Source organism: Engystomops pustulosus, chromosome 7, assembly GCF_040894005.1.
Source record: "Engystomops pustulosus chromosome 7, aEngPut4.maternal, whole genome shotgun sequence".
Lineage (NCBI taxonomy): Eukaryota > Metazoa > Chordata > Amphibia > Anura > Leptodactylidae > Engystomops > Engystomops pustulosus.
The window spans coordinates 54,301,545-54,327,297 of record NC_092417.1 but is presented as its reverse complement, the minus strand read 5'-3'; the positions used below and the strand labels follow the sequence as shown (position 1 = coordinate 54,327,297).

At 42.0% G+C, this 25,753-nt stretch overlaps 1 protein-coding gene across 2 annotated transcripts; it reads right to left on the bottom strand.

Annotated features, from left to right (window-relative positions):
• Window positions 1-736: 736 nt before the first annotated feature.
• Window positions 737-22,288, bottom strand: KLHL28 (kelch like family member 28). Of its 2 annotated transcripts, none has more exons than XM_072115971.1 (5): window positions 22,125-22,288; window positions 14,099-14,997; window positions 12,344-12,787; window positions 9,905-10,113; window positions 737-7,498 (listed from the first exon to the last, which is right to left on the bottom strand). In XM_072115971.1, the coding sequence occupies exons 2-5, from the start codon at window positions 14,995-14,997 to the stop codon at window positions 7,335-7,337; spliced, it is 1,716 nt and encodes a 571-aa protein (XP_071972072.1). In that variant the 5' UTR covers window positions 22,125-22,288; the 3' UTR covers window positions 737-7,334. The 2 variants fall into 2 exon arrangements, with proteins under 2 accessions (XP_071972072.1, XP_071972074.1); XM_072115973.1 differs by lacking the exon at window positions 22,125-22,288 and adding an exon at window positions 15,276-15,350.
• Window positions 22,289-25,753: the final 3,465 nt, after the last annotated feature.

Here is a 25,753-nt window from a genome sequence, read left to right as displayed (position 1 = left end):
TATGGAAAACCCCCAGGAAGAAGGGGTAAGAAAGAGGCAAAAGTTGCCCCGCTCCAGCTCCCAGTTCCTGCATCACTCTGGTAGCAACATTGCACCCATGGAGAAGTTCCAGCTGGTCTCGGTACCCACGTCATCAGATGAAGCATATCCCATGACCCCTGGGAATTTCCAGTTGGACACAGGTCTAAAACCAGATGCCCAAGTAGGGCAAGTATGGGGCACATTTACTTACCCGTCCTGTCGCAATCCCCGAGGTGCGTTGTCCGATGAGGATTCGGAGCTGCCACGATTCACTACAATATCCTGCATGTGTCGCTTCCCTGCAGAGGTCTACCTGAGTTCACCTTCTTCTTCCCGGTGCATGTAAGTGCATGGCTTGCGACACAATTTTGAATGTTAAATCGCATGCGACAAAAAGCCCTTCTAAATGCAGCGCACATTGGAAATGTGTGGTCCGCGGACCCTTAGTAAATGGGCCCATATGTGTTTTATTTTCTCACCCCGGCCTCCTGGGGGGTTTCCATTTAAATACACTTGTCAAGCACTTTTACTTATAAGCTATCCAGGGTGGGAGCATAATTGGTGCTGCAGCCCCTTATTGTCTGTCCAGGTAACTACCTTTAGAAGTCCAGAACCAAGCGTCCATCATTAATATCATTTTACCACTTACATATAGAAGAAATCTACCTAAAAGTTAAGTCTGGAGGTGCATTCATAAAACTGCAGGCTTCAGAGCTGAAATCTCCAATTGTCACCTTTAATGATTAGCATTCTGATACATCTTTACAAGAGGCATTGTAGAAAATTTCATGACCCAATCTGTATTATAGAAGTTCAACTAAATTATCAGAGCTGCGTCTGTTGTAAAGGTTGTAGAAAGTTTTTTAACAGCATTAAGAAGAATTGTGAATGTAGCTCTGGATTACCACAGAAGTCACTCAACATTGTATGTAGATATCTACTGGTTAACTGTAAATGGCATTTAAAGGAAAACAGACATTGGCACATATAAAGTATTAGTACAAGTACCAATATTTTATTCCATTGTCCTTCTCAGTGGCACAGGACTACACTGTGGTCTTAAAGGGGATGACCACTTTAAGCACATTCCCGCAAAGAATTGATATTGTTTGTGTAAGAAAAAATTATAAATATTTTCAATACACTTTCTGTACCAATTCTTCACGGTTTCCAAGATCTCTGCTTGTTGTCCGCATGCAGTGATGTAAGAGGGAACTTCATAATTGATTTCCTGTAGATAAACACCCGTCCATGGTCATGTGATCTCACACAGGTGCACGGCTCGTTATAATACGTTATAATATACAGTGAAATTAAAGCTGTGTGATGATAACGAGCCTTACACCTGGGTGACATCACATGACCACAGACAGGTCTTTTTCTACAGGAAGTAAACATGGAAGCTTCCTATAGAATGACAGCAAGCAGAGATCTAGAAAATAGTGAGGAATTGATACAGAAAGTATATTGAAAAATGTAATAACTTTTTGCTACACAAATCAATCATCTGCTGTAATGTGCTTAAAGGGACAACCCCTTTAAGTGTGACTCCACTTTTAATAATATCTGCAGATAACAAGGTAAGTAACGCTACTTAAAGGACATCTACCACCAGATTATTGGTGGTAGACTGTCCACACAAACTTGCTTGTTACCTTATGGTGATGCCACACGTGGCGTTTTTGGTCTGTTTTTAAGCATGCGTTTTCTGTCTGTTTAAAGACGCATTCATTTTTCACCATTTATCATGCTAATAGATAAACAGATTCAAAGCAGCCAAACGCATGGTAAAACGGTCAAAAAAACGCACCTGTATCAAAAATTCATACGTGTAGCATCGCCCTTAGGGGGTTGATGCCACTGTTTTTGCATTGTTTCAGCGGTCCGGTATAAGTAGCAAAATTACGTTACAAAAATATGCAAATAAGCCTGATCACCTCATTGCTCCACCGGCCGCTAATTATGCACACCGGCTAGCAAGAAGTCCCCCGCATGCTCGAGAACTCTGTTCCCCCCACATCAGCTGTAGTAACCAGCCAGCAGCGCAGGGAAAGGAGTTCTCATTTGCAGATTTTTATAAACTCATTTTCCTACTTATACTCAACCTCTGAAACAATGAAAAAACTGAAGCATCAACCCCCTAAGGCAGTGATGGCGAACCTTTTAGAGACCGAGTGCCCAAACTGCAACCCAGACCCGCTTATTTATTGCAAAGTGCCAACACAGCAATTCTAGCTTTAACTTATTAAAATCTTCTTGCTCCGTGCTGCAGATTTCAACGGTCCCGAGGACACCAATATCGGTGACAGAAGGAGGGAAAATTCAGATTGCCATTGGAGTTCCCTTGACAACCCACTAACAAGGAAGAATTGTGGAGCTAAGAGCAGGAGCTTCAATGATAATCCGCCCATGTCCACACCTTATCTTCCTGCAGTCTCAGGTAAACCCAGATGCTTCATGTCCTGGGCTACCTGGACCTGCAGGAGTATCTCTTAAGTCCTGTCTGGTGAATTCTGTGATGGGGCAACAGCCCGAGTGCCTTCTGAGAGGGCTCAGAGTGCCACATCTAGTACCCGTGCCATAGGTTTGCCACCACTGCCCTAAGGTAACAAGCATGATTGTGTGGACAGTCTACCACAGGTAATCTGGTGGTAATGTCCGTTAAGTTGCTTGGGTATTTTCTTCTTTACTAATATACAGCTGCCTTCCATACTCTGCTTGTAGATTGTAACCAGCAGAATTCTGAGAGTAGCTTTGTACATAGAAAGAACACCTATTGCATTATACAATATACTCCTTTACAATATACCCATCTGCACAATAGTGAAGGCAGTCATTGTGAGTCAATCTGCATAGGGAAACAGCAGGAGAATCACTTAAATCAGAAGATCCCAGTGAGACATACTACATTTTACATGGAATTTTAACAATCCTACTAGTTTCTTGTATTGAGGACCAAGTCATTTCAGAAGCAAAGCTAATGGTTATGGGGCTACAGTCTATCAATAGGTTTTAGCTTCTTAATGTAAACAATAGGTCTCCATTCATTGACTGCAAGCTGAGATGTTAGGTACATGTTGAATAGAGACATGAGATAAATTATAGACATAAAGACCCCTGCATGACACAAGGAATGAAGACTAGGGCTTTACACAACACATAAAAAGGCAAATAATCCAGAAAAAAATGGGAAAGATTAAGCTCTAGCTTTAAAGGGGTTTTCCCACCAAGCAAGTTAGGCCCCATCCACAAAATAGGGCATATCTTGCTGATCAATGGGGGAGACCCCCACAGATCACGAGAACGAGGGGTCTGATGGGTTCCCAGGTAACTCATTTGGACACCTTGTCGCTTCCGGAGATGAGTGCATGGTTGGGCTTCCTCATTCATCTCTATGGAGCTGACGGATATTGCCAATGTGCGCCCGTCTGCTCCATTACTCTCAGGGAGCGACAAGGAGTCTGAAGGAGGTACCTGGGACCCCATCTGACCCCTCATTCTTGTGATCTGTGGGGGTGTCCTCACTGAGAGCCCCACCGATCAGCAAGTTGCTCAGTGGGAAAAACCCAAAGGTTTTCCCAAAGGATAGGGGATAAATATCTGATCTCGGATGGTCTGAGTGTTAGCAGCAGAAAAGCGGAGGGCCAGTTCCCATGAGGTTCCCTATAAAGCGGACTTTAGCCATCGGCTTGCCCTGGCAGCCGGCCAGAAGTCCCATTTTAATCAATCAAGCACCGGACTAGTTTTTATCCACTTACAGAACTTCAAACAAGCTCTCGAGGCTCCTTGGAGCTGGATCATATTGCCACAACTACCATTTGAAACTATTATCTAAGAAATTGAAATTTAGGAGGAGATATATGAAACTATGCATTATCCATAGCAATCGGAGCTCCACTTTTATCAGCGCTTTAGTAAATATAAAGCTGCTCTGTGATTAGTTGCTATGAGGAACAAAGATTTTATTTTAAACAGTTTTATAACACTTCCCTTAATGATTGTTTAACGAATGTTACTTTTATGCTGAATACCAATATCTTACGGTTTTCTAGACCTCTGCTTGCTGTCATTCAGTGATGGACACGTAGGAGCACATCTTGTATTATGGCTCTTTCACATTGGCGTTGTTTTTCACATCCTTTGTTCAGGATGTCTCACAAAGCCATTGATTTATATGGTTGTTTTCACACTGGCTTGTAATTTCACTGATCTGTTGTCTGTGGAAAAAATTATGAAACGTCCTATTTTTTTTCACTGATGGCAATAGAAGTCTATGGGTCCGCAAAAAAACAAAAACAGATGCAACATTGTTTCACTGATGAGGCTGAATAACCAGTTGTGATGTTTGCAAAGCAATGTTCAACCTTCCCGGAAGAAAAAACGGGAGACAAAACCAACGGATGCGCTGCTGAAGCTGAGCACCAACACCAATGTGAAAGAGCCCTAATTGTGCGAGGATATCACATAAACGTAGACTTCTAATTGGGCAAATGGGGTAATTTTAAGGATGGTTTTACATTGGTGTTTTGTTTCACATCAGTTATTTTTCACTGAAGCCATTTTGGCCTATGGACACATACAGATTGGTTTTCTCTTCTTGGCTTTAGTGAATTTTCACTCATTTTTTTCAATGGGCTTTTCACACAAGTTTTTTTTCCACTAATCCAATGTTATCAGTGAACTGAAGTGTGAAAAAGCCCATTAAAAAGAATGGGTCAGTAAGGCATCAATGAAAAATCACTGAAGCCAGGAAGGGAAAGCCAATCTGCTTCCATAAGCCAAAATGGGTTCAGTGTGAAATCAATGATTTGAAAAAAATGCCAATCTGAAACCACCCTAACACACTTTCATTTTTAAAGGGAACCTGTCATCAGAAATTGGCCTTGTAAACCACTACCAGTATGTTGTCTACCAGAATGAACACCTTCCAGATCATGTTTCTTTCATGGTCCAGCTTGGTGGCATCATCCAAAAATCAACTCTGAAGTGAGATGCAAGTTGGATGTATAGAGTCAGGGATGCAGAGACATTAACACGGAAGTCAAGCTCTCCAAGCCACTGAACACCTCCTCCCATGTAATTGACATCATGTGCTGGACTTCAGGAGATCTAATCAATGATATCCCTGGACGCAGGATCATAAGGGGGTGTTCTAAAGCAGGGATCTAAAGCAATTTACATCTCACTTCAAAGTTAATTTTCTGGATGATGCCATCACACTGGGCTATGAAAGAAACATGAAGAAGCTGTTCAGTTGCTTGACAACATACTGCTAGTGGTTTATTAGGCCTTATTATTTCTCATGACAGGTTCCCTTTAAATGCCTATAATGTGATGAATGCTACTAGATGGTTTTTAAGCTTTATACTGATGCAGCTCTGACCATGTTGGCTTGCAATAAATCCAAAAGTCACAGCAGTCTATTACACATTCACGGCTTTAGGGATTTTACAGCCTCCTGTAATTGATAGGCTATGCTTAGCCCCATCTATGTCTATAGGCAACCTGTCTGCTTCACGCAGGAGACACCTTCAGCTTCTGTACCACTTGAGTTCTGTTGCGCCCCTGTAACCTATAAGAGGAAATGGACGGAGGGAAGACAGATAGTTAAATAGTAATATGATGGTTAAATATTTCTGGAATAAACTGCATGATGAACACGCGGTCTGCCATGCATATTTCATGACTCTCTGGGAAAGATCCTTTTTATCAGATATATACGTACATGTTGGGAATAGCATTGCAGGACGCTATATAGTCCGGACACTGGAGAACACTTATAGATGTATCGGAAACATTTTCATATCTTGACTTGATCTAAAAGTTCATGCCAAGACACATAAAGGATGATACATCTGTACATTTCCTCCTAAAACAAAGGTAAGTCCTGGCTCTGTCATTGGTCACTGAGATGAATAATTTATCTTCCTCTAGTTATATCTGTATCTGGGAAAGCAGGGTGACGACCTGTATGGCCATAACAATTCGAGCCTCTTCATATGAATGCTATCCGTATGAAGAAATTGTCACCCGTTTTTTTTTTTCAGATACAGATAAATTGCTCGGAATTTTATATTTTATGTTATTTATTTTAAATAACTGGATCAAAAAGGAAACTCAGGAACTTATATGTGAATGTCCATATTTACACAAGATCCTGTTTGCCTCTTACCATTATGGTGATCCCAATGCAGAGCTCAAAAATCGATTGCACAGAGGTCAGAGGACAAACACAGGTCAACAGCACTAGAGGGAGCTTAGGGGATTGATTATATACAGTTTTATTATTCAGTTTAATAAAGAGTAAAGAGCAAGGTCTTAAGCTCCCCCTAGTGGTGGCTTCAGTCAGTTGTAATTTTATATTGCAAAGGGTTTTAGTGGTTTGTGTGCACGACCATTAATACTATGGAGCTGACACTATACTCAGTTAGCTCTACCAACCCTATAGAAGTGACTAACACTGCACTAACACTGCATTCTCATTTTCTTAATGATTGGTAGGGATCTCGTTGGTGTGAAACAACAATTTCATACTTATCGCTATGTAATCTACCTTGCCATCAACCACCCTCGCTCCCTATTACGGCACTGAAAAAGGGAGGGGGTCAACATGAAATCTCCATGCCACATACGTGCGGCAGACCCTGCTCCCACACCCCAAATCCAGGGCATACAGAATATTTTACAATGGGGTGCCACTCATGTTAGCTCTTAGGCCTGGCACAGAAGAGGACAGTGCCACTACCCGGATCCTCTATTCCCTCCTTTGCCATCATAACAAATGATGGCAAAGCGATTTTCTGGCACAGTTTGGGCAGGTAAAAGGAGCAGCCCTGAAGGCAGGGGAACACTCCAGACACTTCCGCTGTAGAGGCTCTATGTAATCTGCACAAGCAATTTAGAGCTCAGCATTTTTGATCTATTTAGAAGCAAACAAGTTCTATAAATGGATATTCACTTTATAAACTGCTATGTACTTATTTTAGGAGGAAATGTATTTTTTTTTTTACTAAAGAGAGAGCACCAACATGAAAGCCATTTGTATGCAATGTAAACCTATAGCTTCAAGCTCAACAATACACAGCGACTCCTTCCCACACACTACGACTGCAATGGTTGATAGGTACTTTGGAGCGTAGGCTAGTTGGGAAAATCACTGGCTATAAAAGTGTGAGCATGTGCCACACGCATTCACCAGGCAGATGGACACTCTGCCCTGGATCTCCACGTCTTCGTAGATCATCTTCCTGGAATCGAGGCCTCGGACATCCGCTCATGCAGGAATACATAATGACACAATGTGCTTAAGTTCATCAAAGGGCTGTTAAACCAAAGTTACATCGCGAATAGGCCATGCCAGCCGAGTCCAGCCATGTGTCCGAAATAGGGTCATATTTCTGTACAGTATTAAGATAGGATGACCCTGAGTGACCCCCAACCACATAGAGGTAGTTGTCAATCACCGCCGCACCAACTCCTGGACAAGAAAAAGAAGAAAAGAAAACACTATAAATATTTCAATTTCTTAGAGATACCTTATAACTGAAATAAAGAACAGGATTGTTAGACAGGGAACCTGTCATCAGGGACCTCATTTTCACTAAAGACAGTTTGCAGAAACCCATCACACCTGCAGTGCAAAAATGCCTCTCTGCCTTTTATAATCATTTGTATTACAATATAATTGTGTGTTATAACTTACTTTGCACCCTAACAGAATCCTCTGTCTAGTCCTAGGGGTTAGGCTTTGGTGTGGATGTATTTAAAAAAACAACATGTGACTTGTCTGTGTTACTCACTCTTCAGTTTTTGGCCGCCACCAGTGTGTTCCTTTACAGCTCCCCCTCCTGCTCCTTCACAGAGCTCACAGACTGGGGAGCTGACATCATTGGGGAGGGAGGAGCTGTACAGGAGCACAAAGATGGAGGCAGCCTGCAGCTCAGACAAGTCACATGTTGTTATTTGAAATTCATCCAAACCAAAGCCCAACCCCTGTGACTACACAAAGGATTTTGTCAGGGTGCAAGGCAAGTTATAGTTATAGCACACCATTATATTGTAATGCAAATGCTTATAAAAGGCAGAGAGGCATTTTTGCACTGCAGGTGTAATGGGCGTCTACAACCTGGCATTAGTGAAAATGAGGTCGCTGGTGACAGGTTCCCTATAAAGTAAACCATTTACTATTAATATATTGTCAGGCAATGTAACACCTTCTAGTTATTGTTTCTTTCATTGCCCCGTGTGGTGGCCTCATCCAGAAAATCAACTTTGAAATGAGATGTAAATGGGTTGTTTGAAGTCAAGGAGGCGGAGACTTTAACACTGGAGTAAAGGTGGGGGAGCTGTGAACGCTTCCTCCTCTGTGATTAACATTGTGTATCATACTTCAGGAGATCTGGTTAGTGATGTCTCTGGATGTAGGACCATCAATTACAGTTAAAGGAACTTTCTGAGAGAGCTTTACTTCAGTGTTAAATCTCCGCCTCCTTGACTTTATACAAACAATTTACATCTCACATCAAAGTTCATTTTCTGAATGATGCCAACACACTGGGTCATGAAAGAAGCATGATCTGGAATGTGCTCACATGGCTGCCCTTTTTACACTTTAATGCAGCTGAAATGCAATATCCAACCAAGGTGAAGCCATGATTTCTACAATAAGCCGCCTTCCTTTTATGGTTCTTTAATGTCGTGCAGTCCAAGTGCTGACCGAATACCTGCTGCCGCAATAGACACTGTTTACTATCCACTGTGACTAATGGGTCTGAAGAGTAAGACCACCTTCTCGTATTATCACACACTCACATTAAGACGACAAGCGTTCCTAGATATATTACACAGTAGAACATTAAACTTGTATATACTTATTATATGCTCCTGTTTGGGCCTCTCAATCATATACAGTGCCTGAGACTGAAGAAAAATGTATATTCATTCCACATATTTCAGCTGCTGGAAAACTACAGCTGACAGCCTGACCTAACAACCTCATGTCAGAGCATGCTAGGAGATCTGCTTTCCATCAACTGGAAAGAAACTGGTAGGAGACCATCGGCCATGATAAACCAGGGGCACTTACTCATAGATCCAGGCACAGTGACTGTGGTAATCTTCTTATATTTGTTATCCATGGCCTCCTTCCTTCAAAGGTCAACTTTTAAAATTATACTAATGAGCCTGAAGGGCTAGGGGGCGTGTTACAGAAGCCCTCTTTGCTCTGGCTTCACAGGCTGTTACACTGCAGCAGGATTTCTCAGTCTCACCTTCCCCCCCTGCACTTCCTGTCATCTAAGCAGCAGTGAGCACACAGTGGGAGGGGGAAGTGCTCCTTCAGTATGTAACAACCTGTGAATCTGCAGCACGGAGAGGATCTGATAAAACCCCCGAGCCTTTCTGGCTCACTAGCATAATTGTAAAAGTTGATTTTGGAAGGAAGGAGGCCATGGGTAACAAATATTAGATGATTACCTCAGTCACAGTGCCTGGAACTATTAGTAAGTGTCCCTCGTTTATTATGCTTGATGAATGATTTTCTTTAAATCATATAGGAGTCCTTAGTTCCCCTCAGGAAAATCGCACTATACCGAAAACAGATTTACAAATCCCTAATCAGCAAATTTTCACTCTAATGCCTGGACAACCCCTTTAATTACCGACAATAAAGGGTTAAAAATAGAGCTCATTTCTTTCCAGCAACTTGCAAATTCCTGAAGAATCCTTTACTTCACTTTTCCCTTTGCCACATTTATCTGGTTAGGAACAGGATTATCTACTAGGTTTTCACAAACACCTGAATAATTCAAGAGGGCGACTGATAAAACATGCAGAGGAATACAGGGCAGAGATGTGAATTATTCATGGAAAGAATTTTTCTCACCTGTCCTGGGTTCTGTCATCGGTCTGCAGACTGTCCACTGGTTCTGATGGGGGTCATACCTCTCAATGCTCGATAAGTGAGACACGCCATTGTGCCCCCCCACTACAAATATAAATCCCAGCATAACGCTCACTCCAAAATTAATCCGCTTATCGGCCATTGAAGCCACCATTTCCCAGGAGTCTTTTGCGGGGTCGTAACGTTCCACACTAGGAAAAAGTAGCAAAGTTTACATGTAACTGTAGTACATACCTGTAGATCTCATTTTTAGTTATTGCTCCTATCCTGGAAATCAAATTAATTGAAAACTAGAACATGACTTGTAGCTCCGCAGCTGCTGTAGTAAAGGACGTGTCCGTATGGCTCCGATAGAATCGCATAATATGCCGGGGATCCAATGACATTAGTGAGGACATCAACAGGATTCCCGGAGCAGTGAGGGTTAATAGACATACAGGGAAGATGCCATGTTCATCCTCTCTGCATGTCTGTGTGTACAGATGACTGGTAACTGTTATAGGTCATCTGTATATAAAAATACAAAGCATGGAGCACAAATATAAAGCGCTTCCACGCAGATAGCAAGTGCATAAATGTCATGGAAGTGGCACATTTTAAACAGCTATTACTTCTGAAAACTGGCACCTAGAAACACTGCTCTGGTGTCATATTCAAGAGAATCTCTCTGTTAAAGTTGAAGTACCAAATAAGATTTTTATGTAAAGACTTGAGACTAACAGTGGATATCTCTGGTTATGTGAAATTAAAGGCGATGTTATCCTCTTTCATATGACACCAGAACTGTGTTTCCAGGTGCAACTGTTCAGGAGGTATAGCCATTTGAAGTGGTCCCCCCTCCAGCCTATTAGCTAAAAGTAAAATAGAGAAAGAACTGCAGGGAGACAGAGCTTACAGTTTGCAAAAACACATGCACCCTCTGCATCTGTAGCTCAACCTGGGGAAGGGAAACAGATTGACGCGTTTATATTTTAACATATTTTGGTAAATGTTTGTTCAATTTTACTACTTATTCAAAATCCTTAATGGGGAAAAATGAAAAACAATTACATTTTAGTAATTTGTCTGCTTATTTATTAAAGGGCAACTGACAGCAAAAATTGACCATTATGTTGTCAAGCTTCTTAAATCCTTCCAGATCATGTTTCTTTCATGACCCAGTCTAGTAGAATAATCCAAAAAAAATCAACTTTGATTTCTAAACTGGTTGTATTAAGCCATGGAGGGGAGAGTTTAGCACTGAAGTCAAGCTCCCTCCACCTCAGAACACCTCCTTTGTTATATTAGATGCCTTTATGCCTGGTGTATGATGTCAATCACAGCAGAGGGGGCGTTGTGAGAACTTGACTTCATCGCTGAACTCTCCGCCTCTGTGACTTTATACAACCAATTTACATCTCACTTCAAAGTTGATTTTCCTGCGTGATTCCACCACATTTGACCAGCTGCTAAATAATAAACTGGTAGCTGTTTATTATTCTGCTGACAGGTTCCTTTTAAAGCAAAAACTGCATTAGTAATCAATTTTATGAAGTTGAATTGTATGGTTGATATGTAAACTCGTTCAAAAGACATCATTATTTAAAAAAGAGGAGGAAAGGACTGCAAAAATTGACCTGGACAATCAAGTATCAATGACCCTCGGTCATGCAAGGGTTAATAATAAAAATGGTTTCAAATGACCTAAAAGGCTTTGCATACACAAGGCATCCCAGAAATAATGGCGTGAAACACATCACAGGAAATAAATGGTAAAGGGCGTATCAGGAAAGTTGTATAAGAAAAAAAACCTAGCCATGAGGTGAGTTGAGCCTCATACCTCAGGCAACATCGCCTACAGCAAGAAGGGGGCAGCAGTCAGCTGTTACTACAAAGCAGGACCTGACACTTAAAACAGTGGGGAGAATTCCCTGATCTGGCGATCCTGCACCCGCATATACTAAGAGGCTTCGACCTCTTAGTAAATATGGGCGCAAATTCTGCCACTTCGGACCTGTAGACCAGATCTCAACTGGCGTAGTTATTTGCTATAGTCTCCGTAGGAAACCTATACAAAGCTAAGACTGGTTTTCCAGCAGACTCTATAGTAAAGCCCATCACAGCCCTCAGCCTGCCCTCGTTTCTGGTCATCATTGTCCTACAATCTGTTGGACTTTGGTTTATTTAAGGGCAGGTAAAGGTGACTTTCCCTGTACTGCCGATTACCAGAGATCTCAGCAATCAGACATGATGAACTACAAACCCATTACAGTTTGCAGATCCACTAATACCACCTAGACATGCAGGAGTCTATTTACATACAAGAATTGTTCCCCTAACAACCATGTATTTATAGAGCGGTAATGACATCCCTTGCCGATTATCATCATGGGATGTGACTACCGGGCAAACATAAGACAACACTACAATGTATACATATACCTGTTCATGTGAGCGGGCCCATAGCCCCCAATAGCATAGATCATACCATCCAGGACAGCACCTGCAAAGCAGCTCCTTGTTTTAATCATGGGGGCGACGGGCTGCCATTCTTTAGCCTTCGGTATATATTTTTCCACTGATTGTAAACATGACTGTCCATCGTATCCACCTAAGGCATAGAGTTCTCCTGCTAGGACCACTGCCCCCGGGGTACTGCGGCACTCATTCATCCTCTCCACTGATGTCCATGTGTTAGTGACAGGGTCCCAGCACTCCACAGAGCTCTCGTGTTTCCTGTAATTGATGCCCTGTCTAATGTGGGTGGCAATACCCCCAACAACATACACTTTCTGATCCAGAGTGCACAGTCCAAATTCATAACGGGGGGAACCAAGAGGGGCCAGGCCTATCCATGAGTCATCCTGGGGAAAATACATCTCCATGCTGGAAGAAACAAGAGCGTGTTAGCCAGTGATGTCTGGCTCAGATATATATATAATCAGATATATAACCCCTAAATGTCTAAAACAAAAATCTACCATCAAAATTCCTCATGATAAAGCAGGGGCACTTACTCAAAGATCCAGGCACTGTGACTGTGATAATCTTCTTACATCTGTTATCCATAGCCCTCTTCCTTCTAAAATCAAACTTTAAAAAATATACTAATTACCAGAGTCCCCTCCGTGCTGCTGCTTCACAGGCAGTTACTCTGTGCAGGAGCACTTCCCCTCCCCTCTTGTGCTGAAGCTTTCTTTGCTGCTGTGAGATCTCATCAGGCAGAGGGAGGGGGAACTGCTGAGCAGGGGGAGGGGAACAGTAGAACAGCCCGTGAAGCTACAACACTGAGGGGTTCTGGACCATTTGTATAATTAGAAATGTTGATTTTAGAAGGATGGAGGTACAAACATAAGATGATTACCACAGTCACAGTGCCTGGATCTATGAGTAAGCATGGATAGGGTTCACTTAAAGGGAACCTGTCACCACCTTTTTCACAAATACAGCTAATGGCTGTTTCCTATAGAGCCCTAGTAATTATCTGACACACTTCTTTTAGCTAAAAATTGTTTCCCTCACATCCCCATAAAATCAGTGTTATAAAGAAGTCGGGGGCGTGGCCTAATCACAGGTTCTTAAGCCTCTTAACATAAGCCAACTGTACCACATGCACATGTCTGACTACATAAAAAAAATCACAGCAGCCTGCATGGACTTCTACTCATCTCCATTCAAGCTGCTGTGATTTCATGTGATATGATATGCTGTGATATCCTGAGATACATTCTAGGAGTACAGTTTTCTAATGTTAGGAGGCTAAATGACCTGCGATGATGTCACCCTGTTCACATGACATTACTGCTGCATGAAGGAAAAGAATGGGGAGAAGATGCTGGATTCAGCCCAAGGAGGCCAGGTCCACCTCAACTCACTACATACATCCTTGGATACCAGGTAAAATTATAAAGTTGAATATATGGCAATCTGAAGTGAATAACTTTTAGCTAAAAGAAGGGAGTCAGTTAGTTACTAGGGTTCTAGGGGAACCAGCCACTAGCAGTATTTGTGAAAAATGTGGTGACAGGTTCCCTTTAAATACTTGGAAAACACCTTTAAGGAAGGAGAGAGGAGCCAGATCTGTGGGGTAAGAAACATTTTTCTCCTATAAGATCTGTTACAAACTCTATATATATGTGTCTGTTTTATTGATTTCTGCAAAGTTTATGGAAAGGTTAGTGACACAATTAAACCTACCTTTCCAAGCAGTTAAACAGTCCAGCTTTCCCTCCCACCGCACAAAGCACTTTGGGAGCACAACGTGGCTGTGTCTTTAGCACCGTCTGATGGGAGAGTCTATGTTCAGGCATAAAATGGTATTTCAGAGCTTCGTTCAGTAAGTGTTTACATGTGTGGTCATCGCGTATAAGGTGATTCGCTTCATAGAGCCGGGTAAGAAATTTGACACTCAGCAATGGCAGTCGGACACAGTGCAACAACTGAGAGAGGAACTTCTGGCGCTCCTGCACGTCATACTTGATCCAGGCCTCAAGGGCATAAAACACACTTTCTTCATTCACAACATTCAAACAGTCATTGGAAACGATCTCATGGAGCTCGGAATTTGTCAGTTCAAAAAATTCTTCTGTCTGACAAACGTCCTCAAAGTTCTGGCAAATAAACTTGTTGGCAGCTAGGTATAGTTCATGGCAGCCGTAGGTCTCAGCGAAGCGGGAGATCCCAATGCAATTGCCCACGTCAAGTTGGCTCTCCAAGAACGCACAGCATTCCTTCAAGACGTGCTTGATCTGCAGGAGGTTTGCAGCTGGAAGAAGGGATTCCACCGTTTCCTGGGAGATGAAGACGGTTCCGGTGTAGGCATATTCTATGATCGCCTGGAGGGCGGCCTCGTCGACACATTGAAATTCCACCTGCGAATTCTCTTTCTCCGAAAGGTTTCCTGTAAACATGGCTTTGAAGTAAGGGCTGATGCTGGCGAGCACCACTTTATGGGCGTGAATCTTGACATCGCCCACCTGGAGGACAATATCGCAGAGCTCGTGGTGCTGGCGAAGGAGGTTCAAACCCTGCAGAAGCTGTTCTGAGTGTAAGTGGGTGATGTTGGCAAGCATGTAGGACTGAGAGGACTGGTCCATCTGAAATCAGAAGCAGTGAGATTAATGTGGTTTTTGGGAATAAGATTAGAGATGAGCAGACCCGATGTTCGCGGCGCACACCCTTAGCCAATCATATGCAGGGCTAGTTGCTATTGGTGTCGATTTGCCAGACTGACAGTATGGCTGCCAATCTGGCAATATGTCCATGTGGCCGAATGCAAACGTGGGGTCTGCTTTTCTCTTAATATGATATTGACTTAAAACAGTTCCAACACCTGTGTCTCATGAGATCGCTGTGTTTAGTTGACTACAACTACCTTTGTCAGCTGGCTTCCTGCAAGTCCTATTCCATGGGTTCGGTGCGATATTGCAGACTTGGCCCTTATTCATACATATGGTTCTGAGGACATGTGCCAGTGTCTTCATGGAGAGGACACATCTGTTGAATTCTACTGAGACATACATCCTTTTCAATAGACCTTAAAGGGGTTGGCAACTAAAATCTCACTTTAATAGGGTAAGTATAAGATCCTGATAGGGTCACCATATTATAGTCAAAGGGTATTCCCATTTCTGTAAATTAATGTAATTGTTTGTACAATAAAATGTTATCCGAGTTTCCAATATACTTTCTGTATCAATTCTACACTTTTTATAGATCTCTGCTTGGTGTCCTTCTAGAAAGCTTCAGGGCGCAGTCACACGCGTTTTGATTGCGTTTTCATTGCGCTTTGAAACACATTAATACGGCCGAGTAAAGGTGATCTGCCTTATTACGTTACTGTTAACACTTGCGTTTACAAAACGCAGTGTAAATGCAATGGTAACACATATTAACAAAACACAAGTGTTAGCGCATTGTTAGCATATGTGTTAACATCACATTTACTATGCGTTTTGTAAATGCAAATGTTATAAGGTAAATCACCTCTCCGCAGCTGTTCTAATGCATTTCAAAACGCAATGAAAATGCAACCAAAATTCAACGTGGGACGGCACCTGCAATGTCTGACCATGGTCACACAGAGCATCATCAGAGCTGTGTGATATAACGAGCCGCACACTAGTGTGGTCGGATTTCTCTCCACTGGAAGTAAACATAGAAGCTTTCCATAGAATGACAGCAGAGATCTAGAAAACTGTGTGGAATTGACACAAAAAGTATGTTACTATTGGAAATTATACAAACACTAATTTTTTTTTGCTGAAATGGAAATACCCCTTTAAAAAGTTTGGCATTCACCACTGGGAGCTATGCATCATTAGTCCCAGGCCGCAAAGATCAGCTTTAAATTGTGTGTAATGAAGCTTTACTGATAATCCTTGGTCCAAATACTGCAGAAATTTTTAAAATACAATTATCATTGGAGAAAAAAAAAAGTTTTTGTCTGGATCTACAATTATAAAATATACATTTTCGACTTACATACAAATTCAACTTAAGAACAAATCTACAGAACCTATCTTGTATGTAACCTGGAAACTGCCTGTACTGGCAAAGGAATTTTCAAAATCAGTATAGCATAGGCTATTGGAACATGTCACTAGCTAATAATCCCATTCCTGGTGACAGGAATAGCTATAATATGGGTGACAAGACCAGCTTTTTCTACTTACCCTTTTTAAGTTTGTTATAAATGGCCAATTTTTTTGGTATAATTGGCCAATCACTGTTCTCAGTGAAACAGAATCGTTCATTTAATCGTTTTAACCGAACACATTCAGATCACCTCCACACATTATCACTATGAATAGAAATCCAGATGGAAAGTAGCCAAGAGTCTGATAAGATTGGCCCTCATAAGCTTCCGTTGTCACCCAGCTTTCTCTTCGCAGCGGCAATAGGCAGAGGTGAGCTAAATATTTGGGACCCCACAATTCAGCTGTATAAAACGCTTACTGTTGGTTTAAAGTTAAAGAAAAAAAAATTACCATCAAAATCAATCATGATAAACCAGGAACACTTAATCATTGTGTCTGCCTGGATCTATTAGTAAGGTAATCTTCTTATATTTGTTATCCATGGTCTCCTTCCTTCTAAAATCAATTTTTACAATTACGGTATGCTAATGAGTCACAAGGGTTACCCTAGGCCAGTGATGGCGAACCTATGGCACATGTGCCAGAGGTGGCACTCGGAGCCCTTTCTGCGGGCACTCAGGCCATTGTCCAAGGACAGCGTTCACCAAACACTGAATCTTCAACTTAAGAGATGTTGCTCTCAGCACTATTTTAAAGTGACACTTTATTGGCTGTTGGGAACTGCGAGGAAAGTAAGAAGGTGTTGCCAGAAGTGCATTATCTTTGGAGGTCATCCTGCTGGACCCACCATTTCTTCTTGTACAGAGAGGCCCTGAAAAGAAGCTACAATGATAGTTTGAATTTGCCTTCCTTCTGTCAACTATATTGGTGGCCTCAGGCAGCCGATACAATTGAAAGATGTGGAAGAACAGGTAGCAGTAAGTTAAGCTATAAAATTCCATGCTGGCACTTCACGGTAAATTTTGGATTTTGGATGTAGTTTGGGCGCTCTGTCTGTAAAAGGGTCGCCATCACTGCCTTAGGCCCTCCATGTTATAGCTACAGAGGCTTCCCCCCTCCCACTGTGTGTTCACTGCCGCTGAGATTACAGAAAGTGCAAGGGGAGGGGGACACAGACATCCTGCTGCAGTGTAAAAGCCTGTGAAACCAGTCTGTAACACCCACAAAGGCCTAAGGCTCATTATCCTAATTTTAAAAGTTGATTTTAGAATGAAGGAGGCCATGGATAACAAATATAAGAAGATTACCACAGTCACTGTGTCTGGATCTATGAGTAAGCACCCCTAGTTTATAATGCTTGTTTTAAATGGTAGGATTTCCTTTAATGTCTGTTTTGGCCCAATAAAAATGCCTACAGATGCCATCAGTGTGCTGTGTGCATCAGACACAATACCATATAGGAATGGACCAATGTTTTACTGTCATGAAAAACTGTTGAGCCAAAACACATCAGCTAACAGCACACATTTTTTAGAAGTGAATGGGGCTTAAAGGACATCTACCACCAGGATGGAGGATTGTAAACCAAGCACACTTACATTCTGATGTGTGCCCTTTATGGCGGGATCCCCTCTTTTTTTAAATTCTTATACCCATTTTTTGTAAAGGCTTTAAAAATTATGCAAATGAGCCTGAGGGGCTCTGAGCTCCATAGCTGTTAAATGAGCCCCTCAGGCTAATTTTCGTTTTATTTTTTATCAAAACAAGCTAAAAGAAGAGCAGATCCTGCCAAAGTGGGCTCACACCAGCATGTAAGTGTGTTTGGTTTAGAATCCTTGATCATGGTGGTAAAAAAAAAACGCGAAACCCGACGAAAATGTGCAGTTCGGACCCTTAGTAAATGTCCCCCACTTTATCTTCTACAGAACAAGTAGATTATAAACCACATTCACTTCCAGTGTCTACCCGCACTTCAGAAGTTGTCTGAATTTCCTCTCTGATATCTTACTAACCAAACATGAAGCTTACAAATGATATGACTACAGATGGAGCAGTGCTGAACTGTGTTTGAAGACGACCCTGTTAATCATCCTTATAACTCACTAAGTGATTGAAGTCTCTATGGTTGCTGTCATTCTAATGTATAACCACAAATGGAGCAGATTTACATCTCTGAAACTTGAGAATATATTTCTATGGGACAAGAGACCCAATGCAGAGTGGTACAGTGGCTCCAAAATAAGCACAGCAGGGATTGGGAGAGGCAATTTTAACCATTTATGGAGTTGGTGGCAATTTTGGTGGAGTCGTGATAAAATAGACCGTGCTACGTCATCACTGTGTATATTCTTCCCGTGCTACGTCATCACTGTGTATATTCTTCCCGTGCTACGTCATCACTGTGTATATTCTTCCCGTGCTACGTCATCACTGTGTATATTCTTCCCGTGCTACGTCATCACTGTGTATATTCTTCCCGTGCTACGTCATCACTGTGTATATTCTTCCCGTGCTACGTCATCACTGTGTATATTCTTCCCGTGCTACGTCATCACTGTGTATATTCTTCCCGTGCTACGTCATCACTGTGTATATTCTTCCCGTGCTACGTCATCACTGTGTATATTCTTCCCGTGCTACGTCATCACTGTGTATATTCTTCCCGTGCTACGTCATCACTGTGTATATTCTTCCCGTGCTACGTCATCACTGTGTATATTCTTCCCGTGCTACGTCATCACTGTGTATATTCTTCCCGTGCTACGTCATCACTGTGTATATTCTTCCCGTGCTACGTCATCACTGTGTATATTCTTCCCGTGCTACGTCATCACTGTGTATATTCTTCCCGTGCTACGTCATCACTGTGTATATTCTTCCCGTGCTACGTCATCACTGTGTATATTCTTCCCATGCTACATCACAAAAATCTTCTGTCTTCTCTGGGGTCGTCTTATACGCCGGTAATCGTCTTATACGGCGGGTCCCGGTGCATGGAGAGGGCTCACGGGCTGAGCCCTCTCCATAGCCGGTAAGTCTTTGCTACATATTGCTAGCACCGATCGCGGGTGTTTGCACAGCGATGGCCTCAAAAAGACATCGGGGCGCATACTCACCCTCCGTTGGCCCCGATGTCCGCGCTGTGCTGTCTTCAGTCTTCCGCGCCGTCTTCTTTCTTCTGCTGGGCGCCGCCATGCTTTTCCCCGGGGCGGCGCCTAGTATGACGTCAGCAGCGGCATGTCATACTAGGCGCCTGCCGGGGAAGATCAATGGCGGCACCCGGCAGAAGAAAGAAGACGGCGTGGAACACTGAAGACGAGCCGCGCAGACATCGGGGGAGCAGCGCAGCACATCGGGGCCACCGGAGGGTGAGTATATAAGTTTTTTTTTTTTAATGCTGGGCTGTGCTGTATACTGCTGGGGGCTGTGCTGTATACTGCCGGGGGCTGTGCTGTATACTGCCGGGGGCTGTGCTGTATACTGCCGGGGGCTGTGCTGTATACTGCCGGGGGCTGTGCTGTATACTGCCGGGGGCTGTGCTGTATACTGCCGGGGGCTGTGCTGTATACTGCCGGGGGCTGTGCTGTATACTGCCGGGGGCTGTGCTGTATACTGCCGGGGGCTGTGCTGTATACTACTGGGGGCTGTGCTGTAATGGTAATGTTGTTGTTGTATGCCTTATGTTTATGAGCGACAGTTTTCCTGCTATATACCTGCATGTCATAAGAATTTACATTAAAAAAAGGACCATGTTAAATTCAAATCTGTTTTTTTTAAAATTTTTACCGGTGTTTTGTATGCGTTGGAAAAGGGGTAGTCTTATACGGAAAGTAGGGGGGTCGTCTTATACACCAGGTCGTCTTATACGCCGGAAAATACGGTATTCCAAATTATCTGATAAAATTATTTTAAAATTAAGAAGATCTTGAAAACCCCCTGGTTTCCAGGACTGGAAACCATCCATGGTCCTACTCTGGTCTTGGTTTATATTACCCCGGCAAATGACTAATAGCAGTACGGCTCAGGACCACAATGGCCAGTGCTCGGCAGGAGAAGTCATGTCCCAGCTCTAGCCTAATGTACTGATAAAGGAGTACAGGCAGTCCCCGGGTTACATACAAGATAGGGTCTGTAGGTTTGTTCTTAAGTTGAGTTTGTATGTAAGTCGGATCTGTATATTTTATCATTGTAATCCCAGCCAGAACTTTTTTGGTCTCTGTGACAATTGCATTTTAAAAATGTTGGGTTGTCATAAGAATCAATATTAACACTAAAGCTTCATTACAGACACATTTGATAACTGTTACAGCTGATTATTGTAGCCTAGGACTAAAGCACAATAAATTACCAATATCCAGAGGTCCGTTTGTAACTAGGGGATGTATGTAAGTCGAGTGTTCTTAAGTAGGGGACCACCTGTATATGCCAAACCAAGATAACGGGGAGCAAAGGAAAACTTCCGTAACCACATGGGTGGGAGAGGGTACAAAAGATGCATGACAAGGACTGGGTGCAGTTCATAGGAGATTAGGTAATGTTGTGGTGTAATGTGTTGGGTGACTGTGGGATGGCGCTCTTGCCGTTCAGTGTGAACTGCATTTACCACTAGCTACATGGCAGGATGGAGGGGGATCTACTGTCCTCAGGATACATATGAGGAGTGGTTTGTGGTCAGCTATGGAAGATGGGCATGGGTGTCTTGGTCAAGGTGGTGGCCAACGTGGGTGTGCATTAGGGGTCATGTTGTGACTGGGGGTCACGCTCCTCCTACAATGATAATAAGGAGTGTACATGCCAAAAAAAATGTTTTCCTAGACTACCCCTCTAAATTGAGAAAGATGCTGTGTCCCTCACAGGCCAGATACACACTCAATATGATTAGAGGCCAGTGCATACCTCCATTATAAATAGAGGCCACCAAATACATTAGAGGCCATTATATATACTCCTCATGATCAGAGGCCGGCGTGTACACTCCTCATGATCAGAGGCCGGCGTGTACACTCCTCATGATCAGAGGCCGGCGTGTACACTCCTCATGATCAGAGGCCGGCGTGTACACTCCTCATGATCAGAGGCCGGCGTGTACACTCCTCATGATCAGAGGCCATTATATACACTCCTCATGATTAGAGGCCGGCGTGTACACTGATGATGATTAGAGGCCGGCGTGTACACTGATGATGATTAGAGGCCGGCGTGTACACTGATGATGATTAGAGGCCGGCGTGTACACTGATGATGATTAGAGGCCGGCGTGTACACTGATGATGATTAGAGGCCGGCGTGTACACTGATGATGATTAGAGGCCGGCGTGTACACTCCTCATGATTAGAGGCCGGCGTGTACACTCCTCATGATTAGAGGCCGGCGTGTACACTGCTGATGGTTAGAGGCCAGCGTGTACACTGCTGACTGCTGATGGTTAGAGGCCAGCGTGTACACTCATTATGATTAGAGGCCATTATATACACTCCTGATGATAAGGTGGGAGGTCACAGGGCAATGTGAGGGTGTAGTGCAGATCATGGATGAAGATGTTATGATATCTATGATGGCAGCAGGGAGCCAGGAGCCTCATGATGTGTACAGTGTGGCCCCGGGGTTGTCGCCTCTGTAGCCACACCAGCCTCTCCCTCCCCCCTGCCTGAGTCGCCCGGTGCAGGTGTCACCCGTCACCTACCTGTGTCACCCGGAGACAGCAGAACAGAACGGTAACGGCTATATACTATACTCCATAAGGACCTTCTGACATCATCGGCTCACGTGACCGGAAGCAGAGGCGGGGCCCAGAGGAGACGCTCCTAACCCAGGAAGAGATGCGGCTGCCTGCGCCCTGCAGCCACCAGAGAAGAAGTGTGCGGGCACAGGGGACGTGGGAACCGTGTGTTAGAGGGTTAAATGTAATTAAATGCAACTTCCAAAACGCAGTTAAAACGCACCATGTAAAGCGGGCACATTAGACTGCATGACAGCGGTGCTGACCTGTAATATTTACTGCCACTCGAAACTTATGATGGTTGAAAATATTGTTTTTTTGTTGTTACATTTATTTTAATTGTATGTTGTTTTTTTTCCTAACGGTGTTAAAGTTAATAAAAACTTCATTTTAAACATTTTTTTAATTTTTCCTATGGTGGTAAGAATTATTCTACTTACGATATTATGGAATCCCCTCTTGTGCCATCAGTTGTGAGCCATTACCCCCAGGCTGTGTTCCCGTGTTCAGGCTGCATTTACACGTAGCGTATATATTGTGTTTACAAACGCAATGCAAACATTTAGGGGCGGAGCTTGGCCTAATTGCACATGCATTTCCATCGTTGGTCTTGCATGTAAAAGATCCAAAACACTGGGCGCTTGATAGCAATTGCATGCGTTTTCATTGGAAAAGCAGGGGCAATCGGGTTGAGTCCCGCCCCTGGGCGTTTGCATTGCATTTGTAAAAACAATACATACGCCACATGTGAATGCAGCTTCAGTGAGATGTTCTCACCCATTATGATCCATATCCACTTTTGGCTTCAAAAAGAAAACCTCAGCATGGGAACGCAGCTTTAGGGTCTCGCCCATGTGTCAGTGGTTCTGCCTCCCTCTCTCCAGAACTGAACACGCAGACAATGTCACCCTCATAGACTAAGCTCTTGTGAGCAGGGCCCTCTCTCCTATTGTTCCATATGACTGTTTGTACTTCAATGTATTATTTTATTTGTACTGTATATATCCCCTATGATTTTTAAGGTGTTATGGAATATGATTGGGCTATATAAATAAAGATTATTATCATATTTTTCCCCTCAGCCTCCATTCTTCTGTTCTTCAGACTTCATTTTATCTTGATATCTTGGCAGCTTATATTACGCCACATACAACTGTGAATTGTGTTTATTTGTAAATCCCTCCGAGTGCTCTGTTGGGGTGCGGTCACATGTTGCAGTTAACCCCTTATCACCGACACTAGTTTTCAGCTTAATGACCAGACTTGATTTTTCAAATCTGACATGTGTCATTATAATTTGTTATAACTTTGGAACACTTTAACATATCCAGGTGATTTTGAGACTGTTTTCTCGTGATACATTGTACTTCATGTTAGTTACAACATTTAAGTGATAAGTTTTGCGTTTAGTTCTGAAAAAAAGTGAAAATTTGGCAAAAGTTTGTAAAAATTCTTCATTTTCCAAGTTTGAAATGTTCTGCTTTCCAGACAGGAAGTAAAACTACCCAAAAAGCTTGATAATTAACATTTATGGAATGTCTGCTTTATGATGATATTTTAATGCGTCCTCTCATTTTTCTAGGATGTTATGAGGCGCAGAACTTTAGGTGCCATTTTTAAAATTTTCATGAAAATTGCCAAAACTCACATTTTAAGGGACGACTCAGCTTCCAAGTGACTTTGTAAGGCCTAAATAATAGTAAAACACCATAAATTACCCCACTATAGAAACGTGACCCCTCAACATATGTAAAACAACTTCTATTAAGTCTATTAACCCTTTAAGTGTTTCACATGGGTTAAAACAATATGGACCTGCGATTTAGAAACTTTCGAATTTTTTTGGAAAATACATTCATTTAGGCCAAAACTGACAGTTTCAGAATGAATTAAATGATGAAACGCATTGCATTGCCCAATTCCTCCCGAGTGTACTGATACCCCATATGTGGTGGTAAACTGCTGTACGGGCGCACGGCCGAGTATAGAATGAAAGCAGCGCTATTCATAGCAGATTTGTATTGTCACATTATACAACATATAAATTTTAATTTTTTTTTGGTAATGCAAACATATGAGGGCTTATTATTTACGGGATGAGATACAATGTATAGATAATTCATTTTGGGAGTCTAAAGCTTATTCATTAGATTTTATTAACTATTTCAAGGGGGACACAAACAAAATCATCAATTTTTATTTTGGATTTTTAGCATTTTTTTTCCCCCGCTCACCGTAATGTAAAAATAATATTTTATCTTTATTCTCTGGTTCACTACGATTACGGTGATACCTCATTTATATAGTTTTTCTCATTTTTGCTCAATTTTCCTGAGCAAAACCAATATTGGAGAAAATCGCATTGTTTTTACTATTGACAACTTTTTAGGGCCATAACTTCTGTATTTTTCTGTTGTCAGATCTGGTTGAGGGCTTATTTTTTGCAAAAAAGAGTTGTTCTTTTCAGTCGTATCATATTAGGGAATGAAACTTTTTTTGATCAGTGTTTGATGAAAAATTGTATATTACGGGAATTTTTTCGAGTTTTTTTTTACGTCGTTCACCGAGCGGATTCAATATTGATTTAGATTTATTGTACAGATTAATATGGACGCGGTGATACCAAATATGTCCGTGTTTTTGTGTTTTATATACTTTATTTGCATTTTATGTGTAACTGGGGAGATTATGGGACTTTTATTTTATTTATTTAATTTTATTCTAAAATGACTACCGTATATTCCGGCTTATAAGACAGATTTGAATTTAACATGGTCCTTTTTTTAATTAAAATTCTTATGACATGCAGGTATACAGCAGGAAAACTGTCGCTCATAAACATAAGGCATACAACAACAACATTACCATCGTCCATTTTACTGTAAATGTTACCATACTGTACCTTAAATTTTTATTTTATTAAATATTCCATGCCATGTGGGCTTGGATATTACGTCTTTCACTGAGCGCCCCAAATGACATGTCTACTTTATTCTTTGGGTTGGTACGATTACGTGGATACCAAATTTATAAAGGTTTTATAATGTTTTCATACATTTACAAAAATGAAAACCTCCTGTACAAAAATTATTTTTTTGATTTTGCCAACTTCTGGCGCTAATAACTTTTTTTATACTTTGGTGTACGGAGCTGTGGGTGCTGTAATTTTTTGCGAAATTTGATAATATTTTCAATTATATCATTTTTATGACTGTATGACCTTTTGATCACTTTTTATAGATTTTTTTATATTTTTCAAAATGGCAAAAAAGTGCCATTTTCGACCTTGGGCGCTATTTTCCGTTACGGGGTTAAACGCATTGAAAAACCGTTATCATATTTTGATAGATCGGGCATTTTTGGACATGTTGATACCTGATGTGTTTATGATTTTTACTGTTTATTTATATTTATGTCAGTTCTAGGGAAAGGGGGGTGATTTGAAATTTTAGGGTTTTTTTATTATATATATATTTTTTTTTTAACTTTTTATTTTTTTTTATTTTTACTATTTTTCAGACTCCCTAGGGTACTTTAACCCTAGGTTGTCTGATCGATCTTATCATATACTGCCATACTACATGGCACTATAT

Coding starts and splice junctions, on each gene's coding strand:
- KLHL28 (XM_072115971.1), bottom strand. CDS start 14,997: ATGGACCAGTCCTCTCAGTCCTACATGCTTGCCAACATCACCCACTTA. Junction 12,788..14,098: donor CTGTTTAACTGCTTGGAAAG/GTAGGTTTAATT, acceptor TGTTTCTTCCAG/CATGGAGATGTATTTTCCCC. Junction 7,499..9,904: donor GATGACAGAACCCAGGACAG/GTGAGAAAAATT, acceptor TTTCTTGTCCAG/GAGTTGGTGCGGCGGTGATT.